The following is a 26,045-nucleotide window of genomic DNA, read 5'->3' as shown; positions in this document are numbered from 1 at the left end:
AAGCTTGAGAGGTGGGGTCAGGCCTGGGTAAAAGCAGTGAAGGAACAACAAAGATCTAGTGTTTTCCAGTTTGGACTTCTCCGGTCTCTGCCCTCTCATCCTCCTTGCACTTGTCATGCAAACAAACTCAGCCTTAGACAAAGATTCTTCCTTGGTTCAGATGCTTAGCAATGGCAGTATGTCATCAGATGAACAATTAAACTCAAGGGTTCCCCCAAGAACAAGACCAGTGAGATGTGTTTAAAGAAATTAACATTCAAGAGCTGTGTTCTGCAGGCTGCAGCTCTCTGGATTATGCAGAGAGATAAGTTAGTGTGAGCCTTAGATCACAGGACTGGAATAATTTCTGTGCTTCATGTAGCACAGAAATAACTGCTCATGCTCAAAAATATTCTCTCTTTTTTTGCTGTTTTTGTAGCTGATGGTAAAACATTTCAAAATTTTTACAGCAAAAATGAGAGTTGCTCAAATTTACCTTCAGTCATGTGTGGTTGTCCTGGGAAGGTTGCTGCTTAATTATTATGCGCAAACTTTTTTTCTTGATTTATTTTATCCTAGAAGACATGCTACTTAAATGCTAGGATACAATGTACCTGAAATGGAATGACTTCATTTTATACAACATGAGTTAATTTCCAATTGCATGTGTGTTATATTTGACCTTATACAAAAAGATTGATACTTGCATGTGTGATAACAGCACCTGTAATTGCACTAGAGAGAGGATGGAAGACAGAGCTGAGAGGCTCAGGGAGGCTCCAGCTTGCATGCTGTGCTTCTGCACAATTACACTGGGTGCACTGTAGATGTTTTGCTTCCTTCTGAGAGCTGTGGTACAGCTGAGTTCTTGCTGCAGGCCACATCACTGACACATAACAGGACTTTCAACTCTGCTCAAGCCCAGACACCTCTGCAGATGGAAGCTGCCTCGGTTTGCACCAGTTTCACGTTGTCCTAGGAAACAAGGCACCAACACTGTAAGTGTAAGGACAAGGCTATTGTGGGAATGCAATTTTGTTTTCTAGGAGTGTAAAACCAGAATTCCTCCCTTTTATTTTTAGAGAAACACAATACCATAAGGCTTCACGTCTGTGGTCTAAGATGAGCATGACAGAGCTGGCCATGCTCCAGCCAGCACCCAAAGGAGAGCTGCCAAGAGCCCTGGCACAGAGTGGAGCTAAAGTGTGACTCAAAGACAGTAGTTAGTTCTGCCTCTGTGGTGTTTGCAGAGGAATTCAGGGCAGCAACTTCACCTTGTGCCAGAGAGGCTAGCTTAGACAGACTAATAGCCAAGCTGCCAGAACAGCAGACCTGTTCAGTTCTCATGAGATATTTCCTGCCTTTCTATACCAACCCTGCCTTCGCTGGCTTTCTTTACCTAGCACAAAACAGACCAAAAGTCTGGCTCTGAGCTCAGATCGGTATTTTGCTGCTTCTTTAATCTTCATATCCTGGCAATCTTTATTCAGATCCCTCCATCAGGTGGAAAACCCCTAACCATTCCCTTTATATTTTTTCTTCTGAATGATTTATGGCAGCAGGAGGAGTCAGGTGTAGACTCCTCTCCCTCCCCCTCTGCCCCAACAGAGCTGTTCCATTCCTCGGACATACCTCCATGAACATGTGCAGGACTGATGGGCTTGTGACAGACTGAGGTGATGGTGCACAATCTGAAGTAGTGCAAAAAGTCCTTCTAAGCTTCTCTGGACTGGCCAAAGTGGGTTGTGTGTATTGTGTCCCATGCATACTGATTAAAGAAGGTGCAGAGCTAAAGAGCAGCCAGGAAGAAGAGAAAGAAGAGAAATAAGGCTGGTGAGGCTGATGACACAGTGAAGAAAGCATTCACTCTTCTCTAAAGAGAAACAGATGCTCTTTCAGGTACATCTCAAAATCCTGTTTCCCTTGTGCCTCTGTCTAATTTTCAAGTTACTGGTTTTCCATCCAAAAGTCCCTTCAGCAATTTGTAAAGATCCCTTCTACCAGACTTTTCTTTCTCAAAAAATAGTTGAGTACATATCACTCTGATATCCTGCCTTTTCCTCTCCTGCTCTTAACAGAGAGGTGGTGCCAAAGTACCATCAGAAGTAGCTGTAGCTCCTGTGACTGCCGTGATGCTGAGAAGGACAATGGTGCAAATGCTCCTCCTGACAACTTTCAAAGTAGTTCTTGCTTCTGTGGGTGAGAAGGATTTCTTGCACCCTCCATCTTGCTGTGAGCTCCCCATCATTCCCTGCCCATGATCCTGAAGCCAGAGTCATTGCTCTTCCTCTGCTCCTGAGAGCCCCACAGTGCAATTACAAAGAGCTGGTTCTTCTTCCCAGCATGAGGCTTTCTCTGATGAGAACTGGTGAGCAGAGAGGAAGTGGTATTTGTATTTGCTCACTGCCCAGGAGCCTTCTGGCCCACTGTACCCAGTGTTAGTGTGGGAAGACCACAGCAGAACTTGAACAAGGCCTAACCAGTGTGATTTTTCATGTTTGGCTTAGATCTTGGGGTTAATAAGACTTTTAACACAAGGCTCTCATCTAAATTTGGCAGGATTATTGGCACAGATCACTTATGACATCTGGCAGCTCAAGCTAGGGACCTTAAAAGACAGACCAGGAATAAAGACACCCCTGGGCAATTATACCCTTACAATCTGATTCCCCATCCCTCACATGACAGTCTGGACCCACAGATCTTCTCTCTCTTCACTGGCTCTCTGTTCCATTACCAAGTGGTTGCTACATGGTCATCTTCACATCCTCCTAGGTGGGTGTCGGTGGGGATTTGGGTCAGCCCTATAGTCCTTACTGTAATATGGCTGTTACAGTTCATAGCACGGAATCATGAAACCAATTAGGTTGGAAAAGAGCTCCAATATCATCGAGTCCAATCTGTGACAGATCACCACCTAGTCAGCTACACCATGGCACTGACTGCCATGTCCAGTGGTTTCTTCAACACCTCCAGGGACAGTGACTCCACCACCTCCCTGGACAGTCCAATTCAATGTTTAATCACTCTTTCCATGAAGAAATTCTTTGTGATGTCCAACCTGAACCTCCTGTGGCACAGCTTGAGGCTATGTCCTCTTGTCCTGTGGCTTGTTGCCTGAGAGAAAAGCTCAATCCTCACCTGGCTGCAACCTCCTTTCACATAGTTGAAGAGTGTGATAAGGTCACCCCCAAATGTTTTCTTCTCCAGACTGAACAACCCCAGCCCCCTCAGCCATTCCTCACAGGACTTGCTCTCCAAACCCTTCACCAGCCCTTCTCTGGACACACTCCAGCACCCAATCTATGGGCTGGTCACTCTTACTATTAATATTAAAACAATACTTAAGCTCCTAGGTTTACTGTTGTAACTATCACGAATATTCAGATTATTATCTCCAAGTTTCACTACAATCTATCTTTGATTTACATAACATATTTGTATAGTTCAGATAAAGCTCAGTTTGTAGGCTAACAACTCTGTTTATTTCAAGCAAACACTTATTTCAAATAACATAAAATTTTCAACACTCACAGTAAGAATTTTATCATCAGGAACTAGGGGAAGGACATTTTTAGTTAACCACTTAAAGGATGCTCAACATATTAAAAGCAAAATCTCTCAAAAAATTCCTTGTTTTGCCCATTCTGTCCTTCCCCACATATGTAATAGACAAAGACATTTTCTCTAAAAGGCACTGGCAATCATTTCTCCCCTACAGGGAGAGAGGGTAGCTAGGTATGATGTACTTTTATATTACAGCTCTTTTCCTCTGATAATAGTACACCTACCGTTAGGCCAAGGCAGGGTTTTTTTGCACCACTGTTTTGTTTCTCAGTATATTCATATACAGATACAAGTGAGCATTGAACTGTGGGATTTTGTGTAGAGACAGAAGAGTGCCTTAACTTATGCAAGATCCCTAAATGTTTTTCCCTAAACTACTACTGTCCGTCTTCCCATGAGATTAAGACTCCTGCCTTATACCAGCAAAGACAGCTTTCCTAGATGTAAGATGAAGCTCCCTGGAAATTAATGTACTAAATTTAATTTTGTCAGAAAAATATTTGCCTCCCCACACTCTGAAGACACCAAGCTGAAATGAGTTGATGATTGTTTGACTGTTCTAAGAACAGAACTCTTCCCCTACGACTATGGTCAGAGCAGATTTATGTATTTACGTGGCTGTGTGAAATGTGGTTGCAAGGGCTTCCATTTTGTGGTCAAACAGATGCAAGACACCCATGACTGGAGGGACTACTGGAAGGCAGACAACCACGACTTCCTTCACCCCACCCTTCACCCAAATAGTAGGTGCTATTTAACTGAGAGGAGACATAGCATCCATACATGACTCCAAGAAAAAGTTGTGTGAGTCCAAAGAGAAAGTTAGGCAATCTCTGTTTACACTTCTTATGAAAAAACAACAGCAGCAATATAATGAAATTCTCATCTCTGATGTCTTGTTGCTTCAGTTATACTTTCCAAAAAGTCACTCTGTCAATCTCAGATAGCAACCTGCGCCTTGGTCACCACAGCTTCTGCTTCAGTGCTGTGTGGTTTAGCAGTGAAGTGCAACAACCATTACTCATGTTTCCAGGCAAGTCCAAGATGCAAAGATCAGATGTAGATCCCTGTGCTGTGAGACATACCATAGTTTCAACCACACAGTCTGTGGGTAAGGTAGTTCAGAACCAGCTGGCAGAAGCAGCATGAAATAATGGTTTAAGTCATGAAAATCAGAAGATTTTGGGGTTCTAATCACTGGGGGTTTAATCACGAATAACAGACCCAGGCACATGGAGAATGTAGGGTCATTTTAGAAACTAAGGCAGGAAAGCTCTGGATAAATGGGGAGAATTCCCTACTGTATGGGATGTAACCTAGTCCAGTTACTTTGGGGAATGGCCTAATGGTTTTGGGACTGGGGCTTTTTGCCAAAGATTCTACCCCATATATTCAAAGTCCTCTGATATTCAAATACCTCTGATATTCAAAGTGATGGCTGGGAAAAGATTTGGTATTTCTTTAATTAGCCTTTTGGGATTTGAGTCTCCGGGTTACAGTCTGGCCATAACACAGCAATTTACTGCATCACTGTGGACAGTGAAAAGGTTGTTCATAGGTGATTTGGCAGGGGGAGGATTGGTGGGAGTTTTTTGGTTTTGGAAGCCCAAACTCTCAGTCCCACACTAAAACTGGAGCCAGACAGCATGGCAGTATTGTGTCAAGAGGACCACTGCTGTGCCCCAGGCAGCAGATCCAAGCAGCTGTACTGCTGGACCTGGTTGTTCTCCAGCCACCTCCAGCACAGCCCTGGAGCTGGTTTCCAGTGTCCTTTGCTGTTAGACTGTTTCTGTCTCAACTCAGAAGGCTTCTGTGTTCTAAGACCCTGTTTTAATTGAATTCATAGCTCACAACCACCATGAACAACTGCATGACATCCTGTTTCCTTTATGTTGTTTATGGCTCTGGATGTACATCACACCTCCAGAAAAGTGACTTAGCCTCCCCCTGCACCCCCCCATAACAGACATAACAAATTCTGGTTTTAGCTGCATTTAGGCCCATAGACACACCTCTAGGAGGGCTGTGAAAATGGGAGGAGATGGCAGGATGGCAGAATTTTTGCCCCAGCGGCTGCTATTCATCAAAATGAAAAGCCATGAAAGAACTATTTCTTGTGGAGAACTTTCCATGGCATGACAAGAGAAAATTCCTCTCCCTACAAAGACTGATTAAAAGACTATTGTATAGTTGGTACTGTTTTAACATTCCAAATTTTATCTCTACGTCAGTTGGGAAAGGAAACAGTTGGGTAGGGGGAGGAAAGGTTTCTGAAGGTTTTATTCTGGTTTCTTATTCTTGTAGTCCTGTTAATAAAGTTTCTTTATTCCTTTTAAGTTTTAAGCTTGTTTTGCCCTTCTCCTAATCCATATCTCACAGTAAAAAATGAGTAAGTACCCTGGTGATTTTAGCCAGTGCTAAAACCCACTACATTATTTGGTGCATTGGCCAGGAAACTCAAATTGGCGAATCTAAACCACTACAGCTGCCCTCCTGGACATTTCAGAGCAAGCTGCTAATGGTCATCAGTGGTTCAGCCCCCGAGAAAGCAGCTTTTTGCAAAGATGGGCTTCATGCTGCTGCTGATGCTGCTGATGTTTCTGCTGCTATGAGGGTTTTTGTCAGGACCCATGTGATAGCTGTGCTTTCTTCTTCTTCTCCTCCTCAAAGCAAGCAACAGCACTCACCTTAAAAAGCTCTTTTTCTTTTTACTTAACAGTCAAAAACCCCAAAACATTTAACAGTTTGACATGTTCGCTGTTTATTTCCTAGTATTGATGTTGTCAGTTTGGGTCCAGGGGAAAAAAAAACCACGTCAAATTTAACATGGATATTAAAAAGAGAATTTCAGTTCTGTAAAACCAGTGGTCTCTTCAGCTGGGACTATCAGTGTTACCTGCCACATGAACAATGATGAGTCTCTCTTTCATTACTTTACTATAGAACCTTTAAAAAAATATTTTCCACTAATGTGTATGAGTATTTAAAAAATTTCAACTATTTTTTGTTAATATCTCAGAATATCCAGCCCTTGAGACATCTGTGGCCTTGAATTCCTTCTTGCACCTAGAGACACTTCTCCCTGCCCCAAATCGCGTAGTTTGCATAGAGGAAAATGCAAAGCTTCTTAGCATTTTATACAAATAATTTAGCCTTTAAAATTCCATATCCAAGTAACTCTAGTTTCTAAACCACCTTTCAAGTGAGAAGAAGATAAGATGTACTTTAAGTGGAAGCACAGATTCAGACACAGTCACTCGTGCTGTTGATGTCACAAAAGAAAGCAGGCAGGCTGGTGTGTTCACCCTGTCCTTTCCAGCATGCTTCCTGGAGACAATACATGGTCCACACTTCTCTTGGTGGAAATGAAACTCAAGATCTCAGCTGGGTTTGGTTCACAGGACCTGAACCAACTGTCCCAAATGCACCTCACTGCTCTCCCAGAACTCCATCTCCAGCTGGTCTCACAGCTACTCTTCTCTGACAGATATCTGAAATGAATGATGCTTTGACCTGTCTCACAATGCTAGACAGACAAGATCAGACCAGACAAGACAACTGGTGTTGCCACTTCCTTCCAGCTCCATACTCTTGACTATTGTTTGGGATTTAGGTCAGTGTCAATGGTTATAGATCCCTCTTTCAAACTCCAGAGGAATGATTGTCAGAGTTTTTAATGTGGACTAAATTACTTTTGTAGTAATTCCCTAACATTTGAACTACATAACCAGCAACCGAAAAGAGACATCTGCTGCCACAGTTATGAGCCATAGGCAATGTTAGTGTGAATGCCTGATGTTTAGCAATAACATGCACAATAGAAAGTAGAATCTTTCAGGGGAGATACAAAGCAGGCTTAAATGTTGGTAATTTACCAGCTCTATCCACAGTAACATGCCATTTTCCATCTTCATATGGTCTGCCCCCAAAGAACCTAGACTGCAGTTTGGCCCAGAGAAGAAAAAAAACCACCTTCCACTAAAATGTACAGTTCCAGTCTCCAGGTTTTAGATGTGGCTTTACTGGATGCTCTTGTTTATCCCACCCCCTGCTATAATTAGAAGTATTCAAAAGTTCCTATACCACCTTAATTTGTTCCTGCCACCTATGTAGTCACATTAAAAAGAGAGACTTAATTAGTGGCAGGACCCTGGCCTGTGAACTGGGCACTTCTGTTCCCATCATCACACCTGCAGATGTGGTGTTAAATGGGCCGACTGGTTTCTCTGCTGCCTTCCCTCCTGTGTCTGGCTGGCTGTTCCGGGTGTAATGTGCTACAGAACGTGTGCCTGGCAGGGGTAACAACTGCAGGGTAATTTGAAGCAGGCAAGTCTGCTGCCTGCAGCTGTGATCTGTGTGAGACTCAGGCAAAAGTAGCTAAAAGCACTTGTTCTGCTTCATGTGTCACAATTTGGCATAGAAATGTGGATATCTGCCTGCTGGTGTGGTTAGGAACATGCCTCTCTCTCTGGCCGGTGTGTTTTTTCTGTTAATAGATTCACCACAGATTTCAATTAAATTAGGTTGCTGCTTTAATGCCCCCCCCCCCCCCCCCAAAAGATTAGCAGTGTTCCTGAAGTAATTTTGGAAAGGTTTTGCCTTTTTTTTTTCTGCATTTATAAGTATTTGTGCCATAGGCAGTGACAGGAGAGAGGCCTGCCCTGTAGGTTCCAAACTGATTTGGAGACAAAAGTCATCTATAGATTTCTTTGGAAGCCCTCAGAAGAGTGCTAAGTATGCATGTAGCATCCAGTTATTGTGGTCTGTCCTGAGCTATGCACATTTGAGCTCTGTCTTGCTGTGAAACAAAGCAGGTTTTAAGAGGGCTTAATTTACAGGACTGAGGTAAAATACAGGGGTTTTTCCCTAGGTTTACACCATTTTCCTCTCACTGTTAACCACTTTCACCGATCATAAATTTGAGAAGCACCTTATGGGTTTCAATAGACGTTTGTCATACTACAAAATATTCAAAGCTATCTCTGAGAAATATGTATGTTGTTGCCTGCCCTTTTCTTAAGGGATCAAAGTTCTCTGCCTATAGCTTTGTAACTGAGATTAATACAAAGAAAGTGGGATATAGCCTCTGTTATTTTCTAACAGTTCTTCCAGGCCTTTAATCTATTCACTGTAGTAATTAAACCATCCAGACTTACAGGGCTTTAAACAGAGGGCTGAGACTAGGGAAGAAAAAGGGGTCTTGTCTCAAAGGAAAGGCAGTGCTCCACAGGATGTCCAGGCTGGCCTGATACAAGGTTGAACATAAGGATATTTACATGTATTACTTATATAAAGAAACTGATGTTTACTTTCATTTGATGGTGTTAAAACTGCAGTACTTTGAAGTTGAAATTTTTCAAGAACATACATTTATTTCTGTGGTTTTACAGCCCTGTGAATTGTAGTCATGAAGGAGAACAATGTAAAAAGTGTTATGTGTTTTTTTGATAGGAAAACAGAACTCTGGTACATACCAACTAAGTAGCAAAACTTCAGGGGTCTTCTTACTATAGCGTGAACACAGGTCCCAACAGTTTTGTGATTGGTTTATTTTATTCAAAATAGAGCTGACCTCTACATAGTTCTCCTTGAAGAAATGGATTTTTTCTTTTTTCTGAAATTACTTAATTTTTTTACTTATCATATGACCACTTGGAAAGCTGGTGGCTGCAGCCAGGAGGTGGATGGTGCTATGGGACAGGGCTGCTTTGCCCCACTCCCTGGCCAAACAGGGCAAGGAGCCCTCAGCAGCTCCAGAGTGTGACTGGGCTTGGCCTAAGAACATACTTAAGACAGAACTGAAGAGATGATACAGAATTGGGAGCAGAGGCCCTGCAGAGAGACCGTGATAAATAAAAGGACTGGGCAATCACCAACCATATGAAATTGAACAAGGGAAAGTACCAGATTCTGTACCTTGGATTGGGCAGCCCTGGATGTATGGACAGACTGGGGAATGAGATGCTGGAAAGCAGTGCCATGGAAAGGGACCTGGGGGTCCTGGTCTGTGGGAAGTTGAATCTGAGCCAGCAGTGCCCTGGAGCCAGGAGGGCCAACCCTGTCCTGGGGGCATCAGGCACAGCATCACAGCTGGGCAGGGGAGGGGATTGTCGGCCTCACCTTGAATATTGTGTATAGTTTGGTCACAACATAAGAAGGATATAAAGCTATTAAAGACCGTTCAAAGTAGGATAATGAGGATGGAGAAGGGCCTTGAGGGGAAGCCATGTGAGGAGGAGCTGAGGTCACTTGGTCTGTTCAGCCTGGAGGAGAGTGAGGACAGACCTCATTGCAGTCTGGAACTTCCTTGTGAGGGTGAGAGGAGGCACAGGTACTGATCAGTGACAGGACCCGAGGGAACGGCCTGAAGCTGTGTCGGGGAGGTTTAGGTTGGATATTAGGAACAGCACCCAGAGGGTGGCTGGGCACTGGAACAGGGAAGTGGTCGCAGCACCAAGCCTGGCAAGGTTAGGACAACACTCTCAGGCATATGGTTTGATTTGGTGATGGTGCTGTGCAGGGTCAGGAGCTGGATTTGATGATCCTTGTGTGTCCCTTCCAACTCAGCCCATTCTGTGATTCTGTGAAGAGCCGGGCCCGGACAGCGCCCGCAGCTCACGGCGCTCCATGCGGCCTGCGGGCGCAGACGCCATAGCGGGCCCTGAGAACCCCGGCCTGCGTGGGGGCAGCCGGGCACGCCCCGCTGTCCCGCCCCGCTGTCCCGCCCGCCGCCTTCCGGGGCCGGCCGGGTGCCGCCTGCAGCCGCCGGGATGCTGCTGCCGCGGGCGGGCGGTGCTGCGGGCCGGGCCTCGCCGGCGCTGGCCGCCCTGTCCCAGGTGCTGCGACTGGAGCGGAGCCGCCGCAGCGCCATCGTGTTCCCGCTGCAGAAGCTGGAGCGGCACCTGGCGCCCGGCACCGACACGGCGCGGTTCCGCCTCTTCCAGCCCGGGCTGGCCGCCCTGCAGCGCGCCGAGGCGCTCTTCAGGTCCGACCGTGGGCACCCCATCGACTACGTGAGCTCCGCCGTGCGCATGGACCATGCCCCGCCGCCCGCCCTGCCCGAGGTCAGGCGAGCGCTGCCCCCTCGGCCGGGCCAGCCCGGGCTGGGCTGAGCTGCGCGGGTAAAGGGGTGGTTGTGCAGCTGTGTCAGAGCGCCGAGCCATATGCGGGGCACTTCCTGCTGCTTTGTCAAAAATCGCTTATTTGTTGTTGCTCCCCGTTGTGCAGCTAGGCAGCCTGACATGCCCGTGGCACAGGACACCACTGGCAGCACGGGCTGGGAAATGACCAGGCTTGGCGGCAGCGAGAGGTGAGTAGGTGTAGATGTGCCCTCTCTGCCTCTCCCCCTGCAGGTGTGCTTCATCGGCCGAAGCAATGTGGGGAAATCATCTTTAATCCGGGCCTTGTTTTCACTGGCTCCAGAAGTGGAAGTTAGAGTGTCAAAAACTCCCGTGAGTGACGTTTTTAGCTTCCCTCCCTTTGTGTCTGCCTTTTAAACCATGACAGGGTCATAAGCTGGTATCAGTCCAGAGGGTAGGGCTGAAAAGCTCTTGACTAGCCTGAAATGACAAAAAGTGCCAGTGCTGGTGGCCCTCCTCATGGCTGGCACTGGCCTTGCTCTAGCCCAGGAAGAGACAGAAGGAGCCCAGCCTAGCTCTTTAGGCAGACAAAGGAGCTGCACAACCTGAGCAGGTGTGCTGTAAAGCCTTTTGAGAAGAACCAAGCTCAGAGACCCATTAAAGTACTTTTAGTCTGTTTTATGGATACAGCCATGTAGGATTGCTACACAAGTAGGAGACTGGGCAGTTTAAAGCATTCTGTGGGAGCAGGGGTCTGGTAGAGGTATTTTGCAGAGGATCTCCTAGTACATTGCTTAAAGCAGCTTTTTTCAAAACCACTCCTCTACTTCATCTTGTCTAAATTCTCTCTTCAGGGCCACACCAAGAAGATGAATTTCTTCAAAGTAGGGAAGTACTTTACTCTGGTGGATATGCCAGGATACGGCTATCGCGCCCCGCAGGACTTTGTTGAGATGGTGGAGGCCTATCTGCAGGAACGGCACAAGTAAGGGATCTACCTGTACCTCACAGCACAGGGAGAGCCAGACAGACACCCCTATAAAGTGTCATGCAATGAGGGGAGAAAATGTAGAGGGGTAGCTGCTTCCATCCGTTAATTCTGACATCATTTCCCTGGAAGCTTCTACAGTGTCACCCATTCATGCTCAGACATATCAAAACAGCAGGAAAGATTGAGGTACTGCTCCATGCTGACCCTCCGTTTCCATGCATGGCTCCTCTTGGCTCATCCTATCCCCAGATCCCATGTTACTTGGTTTTGCTTATGAATTTGGAAGTAGCAGAGCAGGTATGAAATAATGGTGACAATTACTGTTGCTTGTATTTCTGGCAGCTTGAAGAGGACTTTCCTATTAGTTGATGGTGTAGTTGGACTCCAGAAAACAGATCACATTGCAGTAGAGATGCTGGAAGAATTTGGGATTCCTTATGTGGTAGGCAATGCTCCATTCTTGGGTTGGTTATAAGGTACAGGTAATCTAGAAAGGTGTGTACCCTCCACCAGAGCTTATGCAAGTTGACCTACCTAAACAGTAACCCTACACCCTTTATTGTTTATAAAATAGGTTTGTAGTGTGTTGAGGGAGACAAGTGGGATTTAAGGGGTTTTTGTGTGGTTTAAAAATAGATTTATTTTTTTTTCAATGCTCAGCTTGAGCAGCTTGAAAAGGCCCACTCCTTATACAAGCCATAGAAGTGTTTTGGTGAACTGTGCTAGACTGTTTTTCCCCCTGCATATGACCAGAGCTTTCAGACTGCTTTGTAAGATGGTCTAGGACTCTTACAGATGTGCCAGGTTAACAGCAAAATAATCTTTCTTCTTTTAATCCTCCCTTTCCACATGCAGATGGTGTTAACAAAAATTGACCGAGCTTCCAGAGGAGTATTGTTAAAGAATGTACTGGAGATCCAGGAGTTTGTAAAGGAGAGCACTCAGGGATGCTTTCCTCAGCTGTTCCTGGTCAGGTAAAGCTCGTCTCCACTGCTGCTGTTTCCTTTCTGGTGATGAGTTCAGTAGGGCAAGATACCTAAAACAAGTCTGTCTGCTCTAGAGGCAGCACCTCTCTGTGCCCCAAGAATAAAGGGTGGGCTGCTGATGGGGAAATGTCCCTTTCCTTCTCCCCTCTTCAAGTGAGTGAAGTTTATATCCAAAGGTGCTTCTTCCTTTGGCCTTTCTCAGAGTGGGGCAGCAGTCCTTGTGCTGCGTGGTAGCAGGCTTTGATATTTTGTTTGGAGTTCTGGTAACAGTGACAGCTGTAATTGTTGGGTTACATAGCCAAAGTGCAGGCTCTTCCCAAGGTGTACTGCGGGATGTGTAATTGAACATAGCCAGTGGCTGTTTGCCTTTATTCCTCCAAGACACAGCAATATCTGGCACTGAACATCTATGCCTCTGTTTCCACAGTTCTGTGGAGTTCTCAGGGGTTCACTTGCTCAGGTGTTTTGTAGCCCATGTTACTGGAAACCTGCCCAGTATAGAAGCCAGCTGAAAAGACCTGGTGATCTGCTTGGCTCATCAGCAAGAAAAGGTACCAAAACCAGAGGTCTGGGATTTTTGTTGTAAATAACACAAGTTACTGTCTGGTAGTTTTGAATAAATTAGTATTTATAAAGCTAAATTTTTGCTTTATTAAGTTCATCAGTTCAGGAAGTTTGCAGTGTGAATTAATCCAAGTTACTATAAAACTGTTTCATAAAACCCACATGATTGTGCTAAGGAGAAAAATGTACGGAACCTCCATAGAGAAGGGAAGTTTTAATACAGCATTTCCTCAAAAATCGACTACTCCATGCCTAACCTCTGCCATATTTAGGATACTGGAGATAGTCTAGTAATATAAAGAGGCATTTAATCTAAGAAAGAAGAACTATAGCTCTAACATTAAGCAAACTGTATTGCCCAGTTGAACTGAATGATACACAGAGGTTTACTTCTCTCAGCTGGGTTAGGTTAGGGTTAGGATAGCAGGGGCCAAAAACTACCTCCTGTGCAACCTACCTGCTCTAAGGCCATGCAGAGTGGAAGCAGCCTACCTGTTGTCTGTGAAGGTGTTTGATGTCTTGTCTATTTTCCTTTTGTAACTCTTCTGTATCCTGTGTTCAGTAGGTGCAGCAGGATAGCACGCCTTTCTTGCAGACGTTGAGCTGCCCCGTTCCACAGGGATGAAGGAAAGAACACATCTTTAATAGGAACTGCTTTTCCATGAGTGTTGGCTTGAAACAGAGCGGAATAAAAGACTGACATCTAGAGGAGCTCTGTCTTGCACACTGTCATAAGTCAGTGCTGCATCCACTTTCTGTTTTGAGATCCAGCATGAATTTCTGCAGCTCCAGTTGGATGAATTGCCAGATCTGAGGCACACCATCCATGATCTGTGTTGGCTCCATCCTGGCAGCTGAAGCACAACGCTGATGTGTCCTGTACTCTAGGGGAACTGCATCCCACAGCAGCTGTGTCTGTCTAGAAGCACCTAGAAACTGAAACTGTCCAGTTACAAGGCAGAACTGGACAAAAGGACAGCCATCAATAGCAGCACTCATGCAGGGGAACTTAGTCTGAAGCTATGAAGTGCTCATGTCAAACCCTGGCACTCAATTTTTGTCATGTCTTAATGTGGCCAAATGTGGTTGTGCAGTTGTCAAACTTACTTGCATTAGGTGTTTAAACCTCAAGAAAGGAAAGTTCTTTTCTAAACCACTCCAACAGTGCAAAAGGACTAGAAATACCACTTTCTCTCACTATGCAATTTCTTGTAACACGCTAGACATGAGACAAGATCTGTTTTCAGCATACATGTAAGAAGAGGAGAATGTGAGAACTGCAGTAAATGTGGCTCTCTAGTTTCTGCATCTTAGTGATCAAACTTGTAATTCTGTTAATATTTTATATCTAATCCCAAAATGCTGCAGAGCAAATGAGCCCAAGGGATGCATGATCCTAGAAATGCAGTAGTAGCTATACAGATGTAACAGGTGAAAGTGAACACTTTATGAAGGGTCTTTTCGTAGTATCTTAAAACCAGGATCTTCTAAAAACATCAGTCTCATCAAGGCTATAGGTTTCAGGGCCTCAGCCTTGACTGAAGAGCCTCTGAAAATAACCCTGAATATGTAAAAAGGTGCAGTTCTGCTTTTAGTCCCACTTCAGATGAAAACCCCTTACATTACATTACTACCCCTTACAGTGCTGGAAAGTCTTTTATTAACCACTTAAATACATTAAACACATCCAGTTAATCCATTTGTATAAACAAACTGGATGTGTGTGCATGGAACATTAGGTACCATCTTCTCCAGAAGAGAAGGTACTCATCTACATTAGGTACCATCTCCAGCTTTACCTCTGGACACATCTTGGTTCTGTTCAGAAGTGTTTCAAATATGGGAATAACTATTGCATTTTGCTCAGCCGTTTGCAGGAGAGAACACTGCAGTTTGATTCTTGAGTGTGACACTGCCCCTGTGACAAAACTAAATAAAATCAAGTCCTCTCCCTAAACAGTAAAACTTATATTTAAACGCCTTTGTGCAAACAAGCTTTGGGTAAGCAGGTGTCTTGACACACTAATGAACTTTGTTTTTGCCATGTTCTTAAGGAACCGGCTGAGTTGCAGGTGTTCTGCACTGCAGAGCTGCACTTTCTCAGGCCAGGGACACAAAATGTCTCCCTTTTCTTTGCCCCCCCCCAGTTGATGGGTGGTGAGTGGGCTTGGCAGCATACTGATACAGTAGAGCTCATTTCAGTTTTAAATTCAGTTTTACATTAAAATGTCTTTAGTTGTTTGCAGTGCATAAGCTTCACTTAAGGCTCCTGTCATTACCTGGTAAAGCTTTACCTCTTCTACAGCTGTTATTTACAGAAATTATGTTCAGTGTTAGCTTCCATGGAAAAGATTTCACCTTGTGCATCTTCCCTGGCCTTTTAGCAGTACTTTATCCATTTTCTTCCTTTGTTGTGTCTTGTGTTTGGTCTGGTCTGTCGCCATAACCCTGACACTACACAGGCAGTATTTTTGCAACTGTGTCCAAAATGAGAACATTGCAGTCTGGGCAGGTGCACTAGTATGTCAGTAAAAACTGGTGGAATAATTGAGCTCAGAGCATAGAAGCCAGTGGGTCATACTCCAGTTGCATGGCAGTGACAAGTGGAACTCAGCAAGGATCCATTCTGGAATGTGTCCAGTTTAACATCTTTATGTGTAATCTGGAGGAGGTGCGTTACTATCAAACCTAGGGCACCAAGCTGGGGGGAGCAGTGGGCATATGCAAGGGTAGGGCTGGAGGAAAGGGGCTGACAGCAACTGTATGAAATAAGAGGATTGGAGCACCTTCACTGCAAAGACAAGCTGAGAGAGCTGGGGCCGTCCAGAAGGTGGAAACCTCTTAACAACCTTCCAGTATGTGAAAGGGGGCTAAAGAGCAGCCAGAGAGGGCCTCATCAGGAACTGCAGTGATAGGACAAGGGAGAATGGGTACAAACCAAAAGGGGAACTTACTTTGGGCAACCTGGTCTAGTGGGAGGTGTCCGTGTCCATGGCAGGGTGTTGGGATTAGATGATCTTTAAGGGCCACTATTCCAACTCCTTTACATTCAGTGATTCTGTGAACATGGGCAAGTATGCCTTGCTGAAGGGAAGGAAAAGCCCCTGCCAACCGAGCAAACCGACACCCTTTGAAAGGGTGAAAAGACATCACCGACACCCTTTCTGACCTCGTGGCTGACCCTCTTTCGAGCAGAGGGGTTAACAGGCACCGCCCGAGCTCACGTTCAAAGCACGCTATCCCGATCTGACCATCCAATAGCGACTGTCACATCCAGGATTGGGGAGGGTCTCCAGAGGCTGCCCACGGCGGCCCCGCGCTGCCCTGGGCCCGGGCAGGCCCCGCAGCACGGCCCCTCCCGCCCGGCGCAGCTCGGCGGGGCCGCGGGGCGGGGCCGGGCCGCGCAAGCTGTTCCGGGCCGCCGGGCAGCCATGGCGGATGAGGAGGAGGACGCGCCGGTGAGTGCCGGAGGGGCTGCCCTTCCTTCCCGGGCATCCACAGCCCGGCCGCCCTTCCCGGGAATCCACAGCCTGGCCGCGGGCCGGGGCGCGGCGTGAAGGGGCCGGGGCCAGACGGGCGCTGACCGCGGCCTCCCCTCGCTGTGCCCGTGTAGTTCGAGGAGGATGCGGAGGACGCCGGCGGGAGCCTGGACGGCGGGCAGGGCAGGAGGAAGAGGCTGTTCTCCAAAGAGCGTGAGTCGGGCCGGGCCACTCAGCTGAACCCCCGAGCTGACAGCCGTAGGGTCCCAAAACTCACTTCTCCTTAGCAAAACAGCGGCTTTCGTAATGTTCCTTGGCTGCAATTGCAGAAATCTGCCATGTAGACCCCCTCAAAAATATTGCTAGTGCATCCTCTGAACCTAGCTGTGCCCAAAGTCAGCTGCACTGTCACTATGCAGTGCTTTGCAGCCTGAATGAATATTCAGAGAGCCTGTCCTCAGACACGCTTTTCTGTATGTACAGCTATCCCTACAGGCCTTTTGTTGGCTTCTGTTTATTTCCTTTATGTTTCCTCAAGAGTTGTCGTGCCTGACAGACGAGTGCCGTCCTGGTGCAGGAATGTGCAGGCTGGTGGGCTCTAACTAGATGTGTGCAGCACTGACTGGATGAAAGAAGCCTCATGCTGAGTGTTTCTTTGTGCAGTAAGGTGCATGATGTATGGATTTGGGGACGACCAGAACCCTTACACAGAATCAGTGGACATTCTTGAGGACCTGGTAATAGAATTTATCACTGAAATGGTAAGTCAGCTCTAGATGGCATGGTCAAAACATCCTCACCAGAACTTTAGCTTTCTGAAGCTAAATATCTCTGACTCAAACACTGCATTATCCCAGGCCCCAACTCATGGCATTAGTAGGATAAACTTGGATTTTGTTTTTCCAAGATCAAAGCAAAATTTATGCATCTTGCTCCATGTGGATTTAGAATGCTGAAGTCTTTAAGTATAGTTAACTATTGTAGGAGGGGAAATACCCACCTTTGGGGTTCACTGCAGCATAACTGTATGTACAGCTGACAGAAGGCTCAGATTTGAAAGTCTGTCAACTTTTTGTGTTTGCCCACTGTCTGTACATGGATGGGAACTTAGTTCTGTCCTACAAAAGAAATGCATTCTTGGGCCTGAGGCCATTTCTCTTCCAGATCTGGACACCCTTTCTAAGTATCCAAACATTCCCCTTTCTTTTGAAAGGCTGATATTTCCTATCCTTATCAAAATACCCTACACTGTCCTCTGATATGGTTACCTCGTATTGCTTCCAAGTTGTGCCTAAACTTCAGCCATTCTGCAGGCTAGGTGTCCTATGTGTAATCTGGCCTTAGTTTTGATACCATTATGTGATGCATATATAGTGATTATGTTTGCGGTGTGACAGACAGCTGGGGACAGCAGAGTAAGTCCATGGTTTACTGGGAAGCTCTCATGTGACTAGGATGATGGTGCCCAGAACCTGCAAGTGCTTGCTTTATTATTATAGAATGACAGGAAATAAAGTGGAATTGAGAGTTTAAAACCATGTCAAAGGAATGCTGCTGACTATTTTTTTCCCCTCTAACAGACACACAAGGCCATGTCCATCGGGCGGCAGGGTCGGGTACAGGTTGAGGACATTGTCTTTCTAATACGCAAGGACCCCCGGAAGTTTGCCAGAGTTAAAGACCTCCTAACTATGAATGAAGAACTGAAACGAGCCAGAAAGGCTTTTGATGAAGCAAACTATGGGTCTTGATTCTGTACACAAGCTGCACTGGGGCATTATTTGGGCACCTGCTGCCCAGTAAGAAGGAAGATTGTGCATGTAGTTTGGAAGGGTTTTTCAGGATGGAGATCACTGCTGGGATGTTTGCCCTCACTCCCAGCCTTTGCTGAGAAGTATTCAAGCAGCTGAAATGTTACCTGATCGTATGTGGTATACTTAGGTATTTTTATACCATTTGATGAAATGAAAAAAAGAGCTCTAAAAATTCCTGCGATAGCAGGAGTCTGTTTGAAGTAGGCCTATGTTGAATCAGATGGCTCAAGGTCTGATAGTTCATGACTCTCTAAAATTGTTTCAGTTGTGACTGGGTATTCTTGTGACAGAAAACCCTGAAAATGGATCTTGGTTATCTGTATAAAGACCTTAGGCCCAAACTAGTATCAAAGTTGTGCTCTTTGCTCTGTATATGCTTTTTGAATAAAACATAAATTTGTGCCCACGTTTCATAACTAAATGTACATTAATTCACAGAAGGTGGGTAGTACAGGGTTATTGTTGCAGGCCACAGATGTGCTTCTCCCTACTTCTGGAACAGCTCAGGGGAAGTAGGTTCAGTTAACTCCTCACTTCAGGACAAGCATAACAAATGCTGAAACAGCAACAGGACTGGACATCAGGGCTGTCCCCTCTAGAAGCAGCACAGAAGGAAAGGTTTAATGAACCTTTGGAAAGGTCTTGGTAAGTCTTCTGTCCAAAGCAGCAGTGAGTGATCAGCTGCAGCCTTTCTGCCATGGATGGGAACTATATGCACTGTGGATTTAACAGCAGTATTTAACGTGTGGTCAGGCCATAGAGAGGGGACACTGAGTAAGGGTAACAAAGTCACTATTTCTGGACAAGGGTAGGTAAAAGGACAGAGACTATTCTTATTTGGAACACCCTTGAACACTTTCACACTTCGAACATCTTAACACTTTGATTATTTGGAACACCCTTAAAAATTTAAAAATGAGCCATTAAAAAAAAAGCTGTTTTACAAAAACATAATAAAATGGTTGTTACTTTCTTAACAGAATTCAGGATGTCAGTCACTGAGACACCATTAGGGTTCAGAAGGGTTTACTTAAAAACAAAACAAAACAAAAAAATAGAATGACTTGACCTCTTTCCTCCTTCAAGTCCAGGGTCAGACACCTATTGTTGCAAAAATAGAATCAATATCTGTGTTCTCAGCAAGGTCTTTCCACACAGGGCCAGGGCTTCCTTCCAGCAGCAGCTGCTTAGAGGTCCCTGTCGTGCTTATTCTGACATGTCCTGTATCAATGCTGGAATGTTCTTCCTGATTCAGAGACCCATCCAGGTAAGCTGGGAGGATGAGTGATGCACTGTTCTCACAGACCCCGAAATGCTCAGGAGGCTTTTGCCCACCAGTCTTTAGAGCTGTCTTCAAGAGTGCAGATGATCTGATCCTCCTTCGGCAGAGCCGTGCCCTGAGGTGCTGCCTTGGCCAGCGCGTGTGTTGTGACCCGTACAGGAGATATTTACGGACAGACGTTTTGACACAGCGCAGCTTCTTCTTCAGGCTTAAGGGGAGCAAAGTGTACGAAACAGAACTTTATCAGCTACTAAAGAGTTACTTCATTTGGAGTTTGGAGAGATTTCATTATTACCCATCTCCTATAATTTTCCTTATAATACCAAGGAAACAGAACAGCACCTTGTACAATAGTAGCCAAGACAGTCTGAATGAAGACAACCTTTCCCTCATGCAGTTGTTACCATAAAACATGCAGATGATTTAAGCTGCGTCTTCATCTTCCCTCCCAAGTATTGTACATTTTTTAGCCCTTTAAGTCCTTTTTAAATCACAAGTCACTGAAGCTAAACAGAATGCTCATGGTCAGAGCACAGAGTAACCTGAACTAGTGATCCTGAGTTTTAAAAGCATGGCACAGACCACTTTATTTCACTATACTATAGCATAATACATAATATTGAAATATAAAGTGTTAGACTCAGAAATCCCACACTCATGCAAAACTACCTGCATCCTTGAGCCTCCACATGGTGCAGCCGGTTGCTTTTCAATAACTTGTTACGCAGAAAATAAGCTGCTGATTTGAATTTGTTGTTTTTGCACCAGAGAATAGCTTTTCTGAGTGCTTCTGACAGCTCTCCAAATGATGCAGCTGTTTGAATCATCTGTACAAGAGATCCAGTGTGCTGTGATTTTGTTCTCCGAGATGAAAGTGGTGATGTCTTTGCTTTAAAAGGTGTTGATGCAATGCTTAGAGCCTGAAACAAACAGGAACAGAAATAGTGTTTTAAAAAGGTGACATGTCTGATCCTTTCTGCTGGAAGGGAGCAGGACACAGGGATTTTTGTGAGTACATCCCTCATTTTCTAAGGAGAAAAGGGAAGAGCAGTCTTGTTTAGTGGAATACAAAAAGAAGAGGCAGATGTTTACGATTTGTACTCCTGTCTATTACTGATTTGCTCTCTGGTCCTTTCACTTGACAAACCAACAAATGCCCAAATTTCTAAGCAGAAATAAGTAGTGACTGATTTTCTGTGCAAAGCTTCCACACTAACCTGAGTTGTTAGACAAGCAAAAATAAGGCAAGAGGACATTTTCAATCAGGGATATTGTGTTTCAAGTGTTAGAATCTTTAAAATACAAACCACCAACCCAGCATGTAAAACAATAGCATACAAACCTCTTGTGCTGGATGTCTGGCTGGCCTAAGCAAGCTCTTCACGTCAAACCCTGGGTGCTTCCCTACAGAGAGAGAAGAGAGTTCCCATTACAACACTAAGATAGTTTTATTTCTTTGCACAGAGATGCCATAGAGCTCTCAGCAGGCTCACATCTGTACTCAACATTTCCAGGTAAACTCAAGGGGACTACACTCATTGTGCACTGCAGCTGACAGGGAATGAAGAGCATACAGAGCTTTACAGATGGCTGCAAAGGAGAATTTAATGGGTAAAAGCTTCACATAAACATGTGGATGGCTGCAGTCACTGGCCATAGCCCTGACTGCACAGGAAGATTTGAGCACAGTTCAGAACCAGCAAGCACAGGACACTTGCATCCTGTACCTACAGCCTTACCTACTCTTGTATGGACTGCAGACAGTGCCCATAACTTCCTAGCTATGCAAAAGCAGGAAAGTACAAATAACTGTTTTCAGCATCTGTGTACTGCATTCATTACCTGCTTCTCTCCAGACTATACTGTTTAAAAGAAACCCCCCAAAAATCATGATACTGACATTATCCACAGCTTTACAAAGGCAAGGGCACATGCAGCATTCACTTCTTCCAAGGACAGGGAGTTTGTACTAGAACCACACTGTGGGTAGAAGTGCTTGGCCCTGTTGGATAGAAGTTGCAGTCAGTCTCTGAGATGTCAGAAACCATTACATTGGCACAAAGTTTTACCTCTCCTGGCTGTGGGCGCCACCACTCTCTCTCCAATGTCCACAGCACATGGGGTGCTACAGTGTTCCATGGCACTTCTACAGCTCTCAGATTTTCTCTTTTTCCCAACCTTTGATACTGCCTCTGGCATTGCTGGGCAGAGCTTCTTCATCCAGCTGGTAGATTTTTTTGTTGTAAACATTTTAGCCTGTTGCTTCTTTGCCTCAGAAGATATGTTAACTCCAAGGAAGTCACAGATATCAGAAGGGAAGGTAAACCCCTTGATATAAGGGGTCTGTTGGGTCTCAGATACCAGATGAAGCATTGTCGACAAAACATCGTACAAGGATGTGAGAGTCTGCAATACACACCTGTACTGAATCCTGAAAACAGAGAACAAAAAGGAATGGAGTCTCCTCCAGCAAAACATGATGCTCACAGAACAACTACTTTCAGCTCAGCTGCCCTTCTCCTGTTTCCCCTCAGTACAAATTCACCTTTTTTAACTCCATCACGCTGCTTTTCTTAAGTGTGAGCAGATCAAAATGCAAGAGTGACTTAACTAGTAAATTCCTGATCAGGAGCCCCTGTGCTTCCTAGAGTTTTGCTGAGTGTCACACTTGGGACCTGTCAGGTTCCTGGGTCACATCTAAGGAGCCATGAGATCTTCCCACAAAATCACCCTGCGCCAACTCAGGCTTGATACCACACAATTGCCTGCTCTAAGTTTTCTGGAGACACAGGATTTCTTGTGCCAAAGAAAGTTGTTCTAACAATGTTTTTACTCCTTCAGCTACAGACAGCAGTTATTCTCCCAGACCAGAACACCCATTTTCCGTGGAAAACTCGGCAGTATAATAGAACATGTTTATCCAAACCTTTCCATTTCAGCATGAAATTTCAACTATTTATGAGGCAGGACTTACTCCTCGCTGCAGGAAGTACCAGGTGTTTGTGGCAGGCTGACACTAACACTGTGGTTTCATTAGAGCTACATACAGTTTGCTAAGATCCAGGAACAAAGCTGTCCACAAGAGTGTGTAAGAAGCCTCTCTTGTACAACTCTGCAGGTGCTAGAATCAGGCATGATTCTAAAGGCATGGAGGGACCCTCCCTTCTCCTTCTCCCAACTGAATGAAACTCCCTTAGCAGCAAGGCCTAATTACAAGCCCTTCTCCCTGACAGGCACATCAAACAGACAGACACAAACAAGACAGACTTTTGAACACACAAACCAGAGCCGGCTCAATAGCCCCGAAGCCACAGTATTCAGGAGTATGAATTCCTCTGAGCAGAGGTGTTTAATGGACAAGCTGAAGATTACAGCAGTTAAGGTTAAAAAAATAAACAGCATGTAATGAGACTTGCTGAACACACCAACTAGAGGCAATTCACAAGGCGATATCCAGGAATAATCTGGGAGATGAGTATCCAAACTTTGGATTGCTCAAGGCCAGAACAGCTGCCAGCCAAACAGCCTGAGGTTCCTACATAATAACTGGAAAAGGTCTTTGGCTATCAAAGAAACTTCAAGTTGCATGTATGAATTGCACAGTTCAGTCCATCAGCAGTACAGGGCCAACACGAGACCTGGTTTTGGTCTCATGAGGTGCTACTGATGAAGTCTAAGAATGTTTTTGTGGTGAAAAAAGGATACAGAAAAGCTTTACAGCAACAATCCAGTAGACGTAGTATGAGCTTGCAGCCTCCCAACACCTTCAAAGCCACTGTTTCCAGCATAGGCTGGCTGGGAACCAAGCACTCTGCGTGGGCTTCGGATGCATTTTTCCTGTATTGATAAAGGGATGAAGAGTTGGTTATGATCTAGCATCCTTTTCCTTTACCTCTGCAGATTGAGTTAATGGATAGTACAAGATATGGCATCATGACACTTACTTGGGAATCAGTCCTACCAGAGTTTCCAGGCAGCCCACCAAATTCATTTTCCATAGGCGCTTCAAACACTGCTCTACCTAGGAGAAAAGGAAACTTCTTTGAGTGGTATTTTGAAAGACTCAGTCCCCTGGTCTAAGAACTGTCACTAGATTAAATGACACTTTCTCCTTATCAGTTTAACAGCCCCCACTGCAGGTTTGTGCAATGGGACATTCTGGGACATTTCTGTATCTGCACTATGATGAAAAACATCCCTTCATCACTCTACTGTACTCCACTTAATACAGAATTAAGTGAAGAACTGGAGTTGGCCATGTTTAATTGGTGCTGCACGATTTCCTTGCTGTATACAAGCGCCTTTACTACTGGATATCAAGAAGGAAAACACATAAACAAATCTAGAAGATAAGCACCATTCCTGCTCCATTTCAAAACAGTTATTTGAAGATGCTGACAACCCCTTTCCAGGAAAACTGGCAAGGTGTTCACTTTTCTTCCTAGAACAGAAAGCATCAAATAAGCAGGATAGAATTATTATTATTCCTCCCTCCCATTATTACACTTAATTGAGAATTATGTCCCTGCATTATTCATATATTCAAAGGTATAGAACGGTACCTACTTCAGGTCTCAGTATGAGTATCAGAGACCAGGGCTGGAAAATGTAAATTACACTTGCTGCACAGAGCTAAGAAACCCACTAGGCTCAACTGTGAGAGAACAAAAACGCACCTGTTCCCAAATTTTTTTTGCACGATTCTCTGGGCGCAAACTGCTACTCCAAAGGCTTTTGTGGGAGCAGTGACTGGGGGCCGGGAGTACCCAGGTGCCGGGTCCCTGCCGCCCAGGTGGGGTTGGTGCTCACCTGCTGCAGGGCCAGGTAGGGCCGGTGCCGGAGCAGCCTGCTGTGGTACGCGTAGAGCACGGAGCGCAAGACGCGTCCTTCGGCGGCCAGGCCCGGCCCCGACAGCCGCTTCCCAGCGATATCGCAGCGCCGCCGCAGCGCCGTCAGCAACCTCACTGCGGGCGAGACCAGGGACCGCCTCAGCGCCGGGCACCAGCACCGGGCACCGCCTCAGCGCCGGGCACCAGCACCGGGCATCGCCTCAGCACCGGGCACCGCCTCAGCACCGGGCACCAGCACCGGGCACCGCCTCAGCGCCGGGCACTGCCTCAGCGCCGGGCACCAGCACCGGGCATCGCCTCAGCGCCCGCCGCCGCTCCGGCCGCTCCTCCGGCTCCCACCGACAGACCACACACCGCAAACACCCGGGAGCGGCTTCAAACACCCCCCACCCCCCCTCGGCACCGCGCCGGGACCTGCGGGGTGCTGGGCCGCCAGCGGCACCGTGGCGCTGTTCGCGGGCCAGGGCACGTCCAGCCGGTTCCAGGGCACGTCCCGCCCGGGCCACGCCGCCCTGGGCGCCGCCATCTTCCCGCTGCGCACGGCGAGCCCCGGCGTGGGCGGCACCATCCGGGAGGGGAGAGTCGCGGACCGGACCAAGTCACCCCGCGGGGGTGCGTCGTGGCCCGGGGGTTGGCGCCGACGCACTGTGTTCTCAAATGCCATAAGCAGGAAGGGAAATCACTGTAAATAAATGTAAATGTAAATAAATGTTATCCACACTTTCTAAACCTGGCGATTCCCCATTGTGTGCCTCCGGAGCTGTGGCCCTTGGGAGGCAGGGCAGCAGCAGCCGAGCTGCTCCGTGAGGCGGCGCAGGGGTGCTCGGGGGGTGACCACAGTCCCCAGCCCCGCAGCTGTGCCTTCCCATGTCACACACAACCCTCAAAGGGCTGGAAAAGCTGCGGGATTGGCTTCACACCAGAAGCAATTCACATCCGGACTAGAGGATATAATCTTAAGATGCACCAGGGAAGGTTCAGGTTGGACATTATGAAGCATTTCTTCACAGAAAGGGTGCTCAGACATTGGGACGGACTGCCCAGGGAGGTGATGGAGTCACCGTCCTTGACGGTATTTAAGGAAAGAGAGGACGTGGCACTCAGAGCCAGGTGTAGCTGGCACCGGTGTTCGGTCACAGGTTGGACTCAATGATCTCAGAGGTCTTTTCCCACCCAATTGATCCTGTGATTCTGGGATATCGGCGTTCTAAGCAAGGAAGGACTCATGCCCAGGTACCCGCCTGGCTATCCCGATCGCTCCATGTCACAGCCCCTGCTGTTGGAATTTGCTATGGCAGGGAGCCACTGCAGGTGCCCCATGGAGTTGATTGCTGTAATTTATTAGTGTTATTGGAATAGTTTCCTATCAAAATTATTTTGGTTGTGTTCTGAGTTCTCTTCCCTCAAGTACGAGACATTTCCTGCCTCTTTCCCTCCCTGCCTGAAGTTGAATG

At 46.2% G+C, this 26,045-nt stretch overlaps 3 protein-coding genes across 4 annotated transcripts; 2 read left to right on the top strand and 1 right to left on the bottom strand.

The window, feature by feature from the left end:
* The first annotated feature begins 10,278 nt into the window (after positions 1 to 10,278).
* GTPBP8 (GTP binding protein 8 (putative)) lies at positions 10,279 to 13,877 on the top strand. 2 transcript variants are annotated; one of them, XM_058828240.1, is made up of 7 exons: positions 10,279 to 10,610; positions 10,899 to 10,997; positions 11,480 to 11,610; positions 11,959 to 12,058; positions 12,472 to 12,590; positions 13,030 to 13,153; positions 13,732 to 13,877. In XM_058828240.1, the coding sequence occupies exons 1-6, from the start codon at positions 10,317 to 10,319 to the stop codon at positions 13,112 to 13,114; spliced, it is 828 nt and encodes a 275-aa protein (XP_058684223.1). In that variant the 5' UTR covers positions 10,279 to 10,316; the 3' UTR covers positions 13,115 to 13,153; positions 13,732 to 13,877. The 2 variants fall into 2 exon arrangements, with proteins under 2 accessions (XP_058684223.1, XP_058684217.1); XM_058828234.1 differs by having other exon boundaries at positions 13,729 to 13,877.
* Positions 13,878 to 16,478: 2,601 nt separating this feature from the next.
* Positions 16,479 to 18,865, top strand: TAF13 (TATA-box binding protein associated factor 13). Its single transcript, XM_058861734.1, has 4 exons — positions 16,479 to 16,624; positions 16,780 to 16,858; positions 17,309 to 17,406; positions 18,226 to 18,865. Exons 1-4 carry the CDS (start codon positions 16,598 to 16,600, stop codon positions 18,394 to 18,396), a joined length of 375 nt encoding a protein of 124 aa, XP_058717717.1. The 5' UTR covers positions 16,479 to 16,597; the 3' UTR covers positions 18,397 to 18,865.
* A 144-nt stretch (positions 18,866 to 19,009) lies between these two features.
* On the bottom strand, positions 19,010 to 25,257 carry NEPRO (nucleolus and neural progenitor protein). The gene is made up of 9 exons (XM_058861720.1): positions 25,006 to 25,257; positions 24,551 to 24,705; positions 23,686 to 23,762; positions 23,447 to 23,578; positions 23,025 to 23,102; positions 21,811 to 22,172; positions 21,084 to 21,145; positions 20,411 to 20,661; positions 19,010 to 19,949 (listed from the first exon to the last, which is right to left on the bottom strand). The coding sequence occupies exons 1-9, from the start codon at positions 25,253 to 25,255 to the stop codon at positions 19,553 to 19,555; spliced, it is 1,764 nt and encodes a 587-aa protein (XP_058717703.1). The 5' UTR covers positions 25,256 to 25,257; the 3' UTR covers positions 19,010 to 19,552.
* Positions 25,258 to 26,045: the final 788 nt, after the last annotated feature.

The sequence above is a fragment of the Poecile atricapillus genome, chromosome 1 (assembly GCF_030490865.1).
Source record: "Poecile atricapillus isolate bPoeAtr1 chromosome 1, bPoeAtr1.hap1, whole genome shotgun sequence".
Taxonomy (NCBI): Eukaryota; Metazoa; Chordata; class Aves; order Passeriformes; family Paridae; genus Poecile; species Poecile atricapillus.
Note: the sequence above shows the minus strand (reverse complement) of the source record. Positions and strands in the feature narration are given on the sequence as shown.

Coding starts and splice junctions, on each gene's coding strand:
- GTPBP8 (XM_058828240.1), top strand. CDS start 10,317: ATGCTGCTGCCGCGGGCGGGCGGTGCTGCGGGCCGGGCCTCGCCGGCG. Junction 11,611..11,958: donor TATCTGCAGGAACGGCACAA/GTAAGGGATCTA, acceptor TATTTCTGGCAG/CTTGAAGAGGACTTTCCTAT. Junction 12,059..12,471: donor AATTTGGGATTCCTTATGTG/GTAGGCAATGCT, acceptor TTCCACATGCAG/ATGGTGTTAACAAAAATTGA.
- TAF13 (XM_058861734.1), top strand. CDS start 16,598: ATGGCGGATGAGGAGGAGGACGCGCCG. Junction 16,625..16,779: donor ATGAGGAGGAGGACGCGCCG/GTGAGTGCCGGA, acceptor GTGCCCGTGTAG/TTCGAGGAGGATGCGGAGGA. Junction 17,407..18,225: donor TAGAATTTATCACTGAAATG/GTAAGTCAGCTC, acceptor CCCCTCTAACAG/ACACACAAGGCCATGTCCAT.
- NEPRO (XM_058861720.1), bottom strand. CDS start 25,255: ATGGCATTTGAGAACACAGTGCGTCGGCGCCAACCCCCGGGCCACGAC. Junction 20,662..21,083: donor CCAGACATCCAGCACAAGAG/GTTTGTATGCTA, acceptor TGTTTGTTTCAG/GCTCTAAGCATTGCATCAAC. Junction 19,950..20,410: donor GTGGAGGCTCAAGGATGCAG/GTAGTTTTGCAT, acceptor GCTCCCCTTAAG/CCTGAAGAAGAAGCTGCGCT.